The following is a 10,481-nucleotide window of genomic DNA, read 5'->3' as shown; positions in this document are numbered from 1 at the left end:
TAAAATTGGGTTCATGATTGTTTGTGATAATGGGAAACAATATCTTCCTAGAAGGCAAATAAAAGAAACTCAAGATCAGTAACAATGGAATGAATAGTCAAGAAAACATTTGAAATCTCTAGCATCATAAGATTAAGCTTAATAATCACAGGTTGAAAGTGTTCACACAATTATCATAAAAAGAGAAAATTAAAATTATTCTTGGTAAATTCACACATCTATCCAAAGTGCCATCTTCAGATTACCTTGGCTTGAGTTAAAGACCTTTTAATTTGACTTCTTCATGAAAGTTCTCTGCAGCCTGAAAGCTTGAAGCTGTTCTTCAGTGTGCAGTCCTATGTCCTGCCCACTGTGGGATTAATGGTGACTCATTTGATTAGAGTTTACATCTGGAACATACATCTAATTCAACTTCTTTCCCCCCCCTTCAACAGTTCTGCCCAGCATTCCTCTCATGCACAGAGAAAATCTTTACTTTCAGAAGGGATAAATCATTATGAATTTAAGAGAAATAAGTCGCCTGGGATCAGGAACTAGCAAATATACTGCTGAATTTTCATTTTAGAGACCATAAGTCTAAAGAAAGAAGGAATCCTCTTACCTGAGATTAAACAATGCTTTTCAGATTCTCTGGAGCTTGATACATAGTTGATATTTACCAGTGGTTATTTGTATCACAATTTTAACAGAAAGGATCACCAACTTATCTTTTGGAGTGTAAAATTAAAGTCTTCACACTTTTCTATTATGATTTCAGTGTTTGTATGTAAGATTAAACACAAAAGCCCCCAAAGATCTGGAAAGTGCCATAGAACAATGTGCTTTCATAAAGGAAGTGCTTTTTTTTTTCTTTAATTTTTAACATTTACACATTCTTTTCTCAACAGTTACACAACGTAGATTTAGCCTGCTGAAGTCAATGGCCAGATGAATATAGTTACTATAAATGATTTCCCTCTAAATAAAAGTCCTAGATCCTGGGAACAGAGCAGGTGCTCTGCTGCCAGTGAGAGGTATGCACAGATGGGACCGTTACCAGTCAGTTCTGCTGCTAGTAAGCAAGCTACCCAGAGAGAAAAGCAGCACTTCAGAGCCCCTTGGGTACAGTAAAAACTTCTTTTCCCCTTCTCTTGAAAAGTTCAGTCATTTGAATGTATCTTCTTTGCAGTGTCTATGTAGAAATGTTCACAAGAAGGCTGAGTAAAAATCAGATACCATTTTCCATTAGCATGTTATTAAAAATTTAGCTCTACTATTCCTGGTGAGAAGTGACAAATTCAAGCAAATGGTTTTGTTATCACTTCTGGGCTTTATCATGTTAAAGAGAAAATATGTCTCTAAAAATATGACGACCCCTGTCATTTTATTGCTATGGTCTAAGCAGTTGGGGCTAATTAATGATTTTCTGTATCATCAAAGACAAATCAAGAATTCCATCTAAAGCAGTTATTGCAGAAATATACCATTACGCCCTAGTTGAAGTATTTTTCCTAAATAAAAAGTACAAAAATACTTTTCACTAAAGATAACTGAGAAATTGTTGGATTTGACATAGGATGAGGACACACCTTTTCTTTGAGAGAGTACACTTTGTGATTCACAGGATAACTTGCATCAGACGCAATTTAATGAAAGCTCTCAAATAAGCAATTTTATTCCTATCCATGATTGCAGACATTTACAAAACCATAACATCTGAGTTCACCTTAAAAAATAACTTATATAAAGCAGTGATATACACAGCACAAAATAGTTCAGGGAGGGGCAGGAGCAACTTTTAATAATTAAAATGTAAACGTGAAAAAAAGGATGGAATAAAAGTCCCTACTTATTTCTACTTAAGATGTCATGTAATAATATTTTACAATGTCCTGTGGGTCAATGTATGTATGTGCATATGTCCATATAACATACACATATGCAATACATTCTCTTCCCCACACATATACATACACAGATAATTATTTGCAGTTCAGTTTAGGGCAATTCTCATATGCCGCTCTGTACAGTTGTTTGAATCACGTTTGGACCCGCTTTCTTCAAAAAATAGGGGAGAGAGCAGGAAATAAAAAGGTTGGTTTTGTGTGACTGAGATTCCTTTGTTTAACTGTACACTGGGATGAATAATTTTCTTCCGTAGTAGTTCTGTGAAGGGCTGACTCACTGTGGTTTTCATGAGGAGACTTGGTAATGGATCACACACTCATTGTCATGCTAGGGGAGTACTAGAAAGAAAAAAGAATCCATATTTTAACAACAATTCTTTTACAGGCAACTAATGCTCTTCTTGGTAAACAGTAATAACTATGAATTTTAATGTCTTAAAATCTTTTATGCTCAAGCTTTTAACCTCATATAACATAAAAATAAGAAGCTATAAAAAGAGTAAATTTATATAGAAGTGACTAAGCCCTGAAATTTTTAATATTTCCTCTGGAAGGCGACCACTCTCCTTCTCTCCTTGCACTTAGGTGGTTGATAATTACCCAGTCTCTCAGTCTTTTCCTTCTAGCCAGATTCATGTTTTGTGGGCATTTGTAACATTTTGGGTAAATCCAATCCACAATGAAATAAGTATGAGGGACACTCTCATTACCTACCAACTAAGTAAAGTTGGAAGGTTAAACAATCTGTGCTTCAGTTTCCTCACCTGTAAAATGGGTTTAATAATAATAGCATTTATCTTAAAGGGACTTGGGGAGAATTAAATATAAAATCCTTAAAACCATGTATTTATTGAATATACAGGAAGTGTTCAGCAAATGTTTAATTAATAGTGTAAAGGAAATGAAACAAAACAAAAGACAACTCTCAGCTTGCCCTAAGAAGTTCTCATAAAGCATTTAGAATGCTTATGAATCTGATTTACACTTTAGAAGTGTCTTCCTCTAATCTGTGGCTCCAATTTCAATCCACAATATTTTTAGGGTGGGAGCAGGGGGTACTATTGTTACACATTACCTGTCAGTTTCAGGCTAACAATTGGTAAAAGGTGAGGCTTTCAGGCATTTGGGAAAGAGGTCTCAAAACTTATTAAGAGGAAAAAAATTATTAAGAGAGGAACAGAGAGCACTTATTGTGATAATTATGACAATCATATGCATATTCCTGAGAAATGGACCATGACAGAAAAGTTCTGGAGCAACACTGTCCGACAGAGCTCACCTCAGCAACGGACAGGTTCTACACCCTGTGCTGGTCAACATGGAAGCCACTAGCCGCATGTGGTCACTGAACACATGAAATGGGCTATTGTGACTGAGGAACTGTAATTTTTATGTTATTTATTTAAATTTAAATATCCCCATATAGCTAGTGAGCACCGTGTTGGACAGCACAGTTCTAGATTCTCAGAGATGGGGGCAGGGGCATCCACTCTCAATGGTGATGGCCTCCAGATAAAGAGGGTTTCTAGGTGAAAATGTAAATGTAAACCCTTAATTATTTTAAATATTTTGTGAAAAATATTTGGTGAGGACCTGATGAGGACCAGGGCAAAAGGGGATTCTTTTAAACATGTTAATAATGGGGGCGCCTGGGTGGCTCAGTCGGTTGAGTGCTGGACTAGTGATTTTGGCTCAAGTTGTGACCTCAGGGGTTTGTGGGATCCAGCCCCAGTCATTGGGCTCCTTGTCAGTGGGGAGTCTGCTTGGGGTTCTCTCCCTCTGCTCCTCCTCTACTTTCTTTCTTTAAAATAGATAGATAAATCTCTTAAAAAATGTTCATAATGATTTTGCCTCAGGAAAAGAGGTGGGTGAAGTTGAGGGGACTGGTCTTAGGCAGCAGAGCCTCCAACAGGAAAAATGATGATCCTGGGAAGGGGAGTGTGAACTTTAAAAAGAGAGCAAGCAGAATGGAATGAGGTGAGGTCTAGAGGAGCTGAGCTACCGCAGGAACCAGAAATTAGGTGTAAGGTGGACACTGAGGTGAAAATGGGTTTTCCAGGGAAAATAAGATGCCCTGAGGAAGGAAGGGCACAGAGTGACCATGGCTCAGCTGACAGAAGTTGGGACAGAAAGCCATTAGGGGTAAATCTAGGGCTCAAACCAAAACCCCACATTGATCCTGCATAAATGGGGATGAGTAGGCCTGAAAAATGGGCCATTGCACCATCGGGGGATGATTATTAATCCTCTAAATGCGGTCAAATCACGGAAAATCTACTTGCTCATCACTTAATAGCCTCCAATTTCCTTTCAGTACAGGAAAGCTAAACTATGTACGTTACTGACTCTTAATGTTGGATTCCAGTGAATAGGGTGATAAAAAGGGGACACTTCCAGAGAAGAGAAGGGGATTCGGTTTGATGGAAAAAGCTCTCCACCTTTACCCTTGATAGTGGCAGCAAAAAGTTACAGCAGAGCAAAGCAAAACCTAACACCCAAAGCAATCAGACAAAAACTGATGCTATGAGCCCACCAGCCCCTGTGCCAGAAAGGTATCCCCTCATTTCATCAGATGATACCATGCAAATCTCCCATTATAAATTAATGACAGCAAGCTTCAGTGAACTATCCACAGCCTCTGACAAAACAGAATTATACTTTGATATTTGACTTTTAGGGGTAAGAATAAACAAGAAAATACAAGGATACAAAGGTTTTATTAAAAGTAGAGAAAATTAGAGAATATGGCAAAGTGGGGACAGAAAAATTTAATCTAAGCTTTTTATAGCTACTGTGGCAATAAGAATGGTGATCCAATCAGTGCTGTTCAATAGAACATTCTGTGATGATGGATACATTCTATTCTGTGCTGTCCAATGTAACAGTTATTAGCCACACATGGCTACTGGACTCTTAAAATGTAGCTAGTGTAAGTTAGGAACTGAAATTAGCTGTATTTAATTTCAATTACTTGAAATTTAAATAGCACAGCTAGATCATCAATCATTGTTTTAAGAAAAAGATTTTTCTGGGTACTTGGTGCCAATTATCTAAAGGCAGTAGAAGACACTGACAGCATTTCAGAAAGGATTTCAGAGGAAATTTCTGAAAAAAAAAAGTTTCAGGATAATCCATAATTAACTCTAGAGGTTATCTCATTTAATATACATCCTGAATAACTGAGATTTTAAAAAGTAAGGGCCAGATTCGGTCACAAAGGAGCATCTGCTCCAAGCAATACAACTCAGAAAAATTAGCAAACATCTAGCATAATTTAATTTTTGCATACTACAAGTAAGTGAAGCGATGCTCTAAGTGTGTGTGGCACAGTATACATGCCACATGTGAGCATCGGTATGGCAATGTGCGGCTTGCACTGCTGATGTTGTAGACTGCTCGTCTGCTGCTGCCTTTTCCTGAAACTGCTTCCTCTATGTAAAATAAGGGAAAGCACACAATTTCTGGGAAAACTCACAGAGTGTGCAAGCAAAAAGGAATTCTGTTACTGATGACTATTCTTCAACATCCAAGAGAAATGGCTTACGGTGTTCCTAAAGTAAAGGTGCTAAATGGCGTCTCATATTTAGAGACATAAAATATTCATGGTGTACTGTCCTGAGACCATACTGCAATGTTTCCGTCATCCTGGTGCATTGATATGGGATGACGTGTCATAATGTTTGTGCCCAAATGCTGTGAGGTGAGGTTGCCCAGTGTCCAAACTATTCTGTGAGTCTGGTTGTCCTTAATCAGATGATACAATGGCTCTTATAAAGTCATTAACTGTTTGGTTCAGCAAAAACAAACAAGCAAAGAAACAAAACCCTTAAGGTATAATTTCAAACATGTACTAATTTATTTTGCCTTTGTACGTAAAATATATTTTGAAATGGCATGCCTTGATATAAACTAGAGAATTTGTGATTTTTCCCTTTTTGTACACAGTTCACATACCATGGCACCCACTGCAGACATCCATTAAGCCTTTGCACATGTGCATGAGCTCTTGTTTATACGCTTCAAGAATGCTTCAGATCTCACTACATTTCTATTTCTAAGCATCTCTATATATTTTATTTTCTTAATGAGAGATAAATAAGGAATGGTACAGCTACGCTGAACTAAAGTGAAATAAATTTAATGTTTGTGTGACTATGTAAAAGAAAATGTGGCTATATAAGATTTCTTTATAATAGAAAATGACAAAGAGGAGTAAGGGTAATAGGAGATGACCTATCACCTTGTTTATAATTCCTATTAGAGTCCACGATTTTTAATACCACTGTTACTCAACTGATTATAGTTCAGTGCCATGGAGAAGATATTCTGCTAAATTAATTCAAGAAATAGGACTAACTGCTTTCTTTACTGGAGAAACACGAGAAAGTACTATCCAAAATGGGCTTTTTTGTAGTATTCATTTTTGAAAACAAACATTTTACGGAATTTGAACGCTAGGGGGCATGTTTGTTTCTTGAAATAAAGGTCTTGTTTATGATTCCCCCCAAAAAGGCTGAGTAGTGAAACATTTGATTCACATTTTTCTGTGTGTTGCATGTTGGCACTGCAAGGTTTCTGACTTTGGGTTGGATATTTTGTTTCTATAAATATTAATTAAATGAAGTAGCATGTGTGAAGTGACTAGGATAGTGGCTGGTACATTAAAAGCACTCAAGAGATGTTCACTCACTTCTCAGGCCTCCTTCTGTGGTTTTAACTTCAAGATATGCCTGACAAATCCTTAAAGGGCAGACTACTCAAAAGTATGTGCTCCTCACAGTCATATACATTTAAAAAACCCACTACAATTTACATGTTCATTCATTCAAAATGTTTTCTTTTAAAATTCATTAAATAGTTCTATATTTCCTTGATTATAGGGAAGCTAACTTCTGGATACCTAGCCTATTTACTTCTTCAAAGCCTTACATTTGTCAGCAGTGAATGTCTTTAAGTCTTCTTTTCTCTCTGTTTTTCATTTCTTGATCTTTTAAAGAGGTTTCAACACAATGTGTGGTGATGTGAGGCAGAAAGCCGTAGATAACAATTAACATCCTTCATAACCCAGCAGAGCCCTCACTGGGCAGAGAAAAGAGGGCAGCAGCCAGTGTGCACATGCTTCCCAGGCTGCACTGTCTCCAGGTGGTGGTACAGTTCCTCAGTGACCATCCAATTATTTTTCCTTTGGGGACTTTTTGGGTGGGGACAGGACAGAGGGAGGGAGGAAACAGGAGGGAGCTTCTAACTCTGTACAGTAGTCTGGCAGTCTAACCTTCTTCTGGGCTTCTAGGAGGGCGAGGCTGGGCCAGGAGTCAGGGATGGGAGAAGCCCTGCTCCAGCTGCTTTCTTTCTTTCCTCTGCACACATTCAGAAAACGATCTGCTGTTTTGCATGTGCGTAGTCCAGTTAACGTTAAAGGGTGACGCTTGTGTTTATCCCGTGCAAAGAAGATTTTCAAGTCCTGTTGTATCTGATTCTTTGATCCCCACAGAAAGCTTTCTGATGCCAGCTCTTAAGTGGCAGCCCTCCGCTGACTGATACACAAGGCAGTGGTCCCCAATGACAAATCTGGGAAAGAAGGAGAGCACAGAGGTCCTCTTGCCCCTGTCTCTAAAGCTAAAGTCATGTGGGACCTTTTAAAAAAAAAGTTTTCTTTTCTAATCCTAGATTAAGTATTTCTTCTATACTTTTTTTAAAAGCCTCAATCACTCAATCAATAAATAAAATAAAAAGGCTGGTTTCTATCTATTATAGCACCTACTAATCTGACACATGGTTTAATCAATTTTGTAACCACATTCTTCCCATCAGATTGCATTCTTTGAGGTTAGTGATGTGTTATATTTATCTCAGAATACTTTGTCCTCAACCAAGCACGTTGCATATAAGAGGCTCAAGAAATGTTGAATTGAACTGAGTTAATTATTACATACCTCACTGAATTATACCATTTTACTGCTGAAAGAATTAGCAGAAAAGGAAATAAATGTTTCTAATTAGATAAGGTGAACATTAACTAATGAAAATTAACTAATTTGTCCATTGACTTGAAGCAAACTAAATTATCTAAAAAATAACTCCTATAATCCTAAGCATTATGACAAACTAAATGGTTTTCTCATGTTTTTCCTATTTCACCATGACTGATGGGTTAACCTGTTGATTATTTTATATGAATTTTTTATGTACATACTTTCTCTTTATTAATCATATGTATACTGCAAATAAAACAAAGATCAGTATAATATTACTTCTAGTTTTAACAGATGTAGTATCTAAAAACAGGGGAAGTCTTATCCAATACAGAGGTGTTGGGTTGATACTTATTAAAAGTGAAAGAATCAAGCGAACACTCAATCTTAGGTTCAAAGCAGCCATTCCATGCAAAAGTAGATAGGTTACTAGCCACTGCTTCAAATTTTGATGGTATCATCTCTGGTAAAGGCTGAGTTAGGGCAAAATAAGGGAAGTATTCTCCTCTCCTTTTAATGGTACCAATCCATATGTGGGAGCACTGATTCTAAGAAGATGAAATTCTGAAATCCTTTATGCTATATTCTAATTTAGTAGTTCTTAGCAGAGCATGTCATGAGCATCATTAACAAAGCTTTTTCATTTTCAGGTATGACCAATCCTACTCCTAGAAATTCTGATTCATTAGGTCTAGGGAGACTTTTGGGCAATTGTATTTCTAAAAATTCTGTAGGTGTTTTTAATGTGAAAATTTAGGTTAAAAAAAAATCAGTGTATTATGTAATAACTCCTTGAGAAAAGACACCATATTGTCTTTTTGGTCTCTCCAGTGTGTCACATACTGCTTTGGACTGTGGTAAGTGCTCAGTAATTGTTAAATGAGTGAATGTATTTTATTGCTTCTCTTTTAGCTCCTGTCTACTTCTATGGAGATATGGAATGATATCACCTTTGCTTAACATCGTAATCATACTCTAAAAATAACTCTGGTATCCAGCTCAAGTTAAAAGTAAATAACAGGTTAATAGACCAACATTATTAGGCCTTCAGTCCAGTGAGGTCTAGTGCATGAAGTATAAACATCTCATAGAGAAGGTTCAGAGTCGTAAGGATAGTACTGAGAACAGACCTGGTTTTGCAATGAGTCCAGACATTTTAATAGTGTGAAAACTTGTAAAAACTATCAAATGTGCAACCTGTTTCCAGTATGTTCTTTTATAGTAAATGTTATCTAAAAGAAAATCAGTATTATGTTTTTTTTGTTTTTGTAACTATGTACATAGAACAGGAACAAAAAGCAAAAGTTAATTTTTTAAAAATTTTCTACAGAAATTCCACTTAATTTTTTAACTTAAAAGATCAACCTATTGAGCTCTAGGTGAACAGTCATAATAATGGCTTTATGAATATACTCTAATAGAAAAGCTTCAGAATAAATTTTGGATATAATAATATAATCAAGGGAATACTTACACTCTCACTCTGAAAAGGATTTAAGAAATTTCCCCCCATTTCGCCATCATCCCTTGGAGTGCCCGGTTGATTACTCAGGCTCATATTATTGGGAGAATTCTGTAAACAAGATTTAGAAAACAAGGCATTGTTGAAGATTTTAATTTCCCTCTTGCATTGTACTGTTTCAAAAATGGAATCTACAGCAGCATCTCTAAGGACAAAGCAGACTTATAATTCTAATCTTAGACTTTTACTGTGTATTCTAGTTCATTCTTTACACCTTGACAAGTTCTAATGCTCTCCCAAATGGAAATTAAAAAACAAACAAAAACCCCCAAATAACCAAGCACAACTGCTTTCTTAGTCTCAGAATCAATATTTATTCAATTTCTCACCCTTAGCTTATAGAGTTCCTGGAACTCCATAGAGTTAAAAAAACATTCCCAGCAGGGACATGATGAAGAGAGCCTACCCACTATCAGGCATGATGGGATAGTAACTTGCTTTTGGTAATTTTACTAATCAAACTTCAAAGGTCACTGTTTAAAAACATTTCCCCTTAATTCTACATGTGGTTTACATAGTAATATTATTTCAACTATTTTTTTTTTTTTAATGTGGACCATAGGGAAAAAAGGAAGATGGTTAACAAGTATAGTTAAGAACAAGAGAACTGCCTTAGGACTTGAGAATTCAATATGCACTTGTGGAGGAAAAGAAGGCTCAAAGTAAATTGGTTTAGAATCTTTTCCTATCATTAGTTGAACAGTAGATTTACTTTGAAACTTTAAGATAAAATGGCTGATATTGGCAACCTAATCAAACACTAAGTTAGCTGCATATTGCTTCCTATTCTACTAAATGTGCTAATCTTGTTATTACTGTGCAATTTTAGCTGTGGGAGGTCAGCTGCTACTCCATATCCACAGGAAATACAGAATGGCACTGCCATATAAAGCATGTATTGCAACTGTAACTGAGGACCTCTTTCCAGGTCTAATTTAGTGACTTGTAAAAATAAACTTCAAGGTTAAAATTTTTTATTTGTTATTTCAAACAGAAGAAAGATTTTAGATTTTTTCCCGAGCCATTTCCATTTTATATTCTCCTTTTGAATAAGTTCTAGATTTTTTAAAGGAATTGTTCTGAAGATTTTGACTTAACTAA

General features: G+C 36.3%; 1 protein-coding gene across 11 annotated transcripts in view; it reads right to left on the bottom strand.

The window, feature by feature from the left end:
* Positions 1–1,624: 1,624 nt before the first annotated feature.
* SSBP2 (single stranded DNA binding protein 2) overlaps positions 1,625–10,481 on the bottom strand; it is a 308,559-nt gene continuing 299,702 nt past the window's right edge. For all 11 annotated transcript variants that reach the window (XM_077866330.1, XM_077866340.1, XM_077866290.1 and 8 more), the window contains 2 exons: positions 9,333–9,431; positions 1,625–2,225 (listed from right to left, as the gene is read on the bottom strand). In XM_077866330.1, coding sequence (XP_077722456.1) covers positions 2,196–2,225; positions 9,333–9,431 — 129 coding nt within the window. In that variant the 3' untranslated portion in view covers positions 1,625–2,195. The remainder of the gene's footprint in view (positions 2,226–9,332; positions 9,432–10,481) is intronic.

This window comes from Canis aureus, chromosome 2, assembly GCF_053574225.1.
Source record: "Canis aureus isolate CA01 chromosome 2, VMU_Caureus_v.1.0, whole genome shotgun sequence".
Taxonomy (NCBI): Eukaryota; Metazoa; Chordata; class Mammalia; order Carnivora; family Canidae; genus Canis; species Canis aureus.
This window is presented reverse-complemented; position numbering and strand designations above follow the sequence as displayed.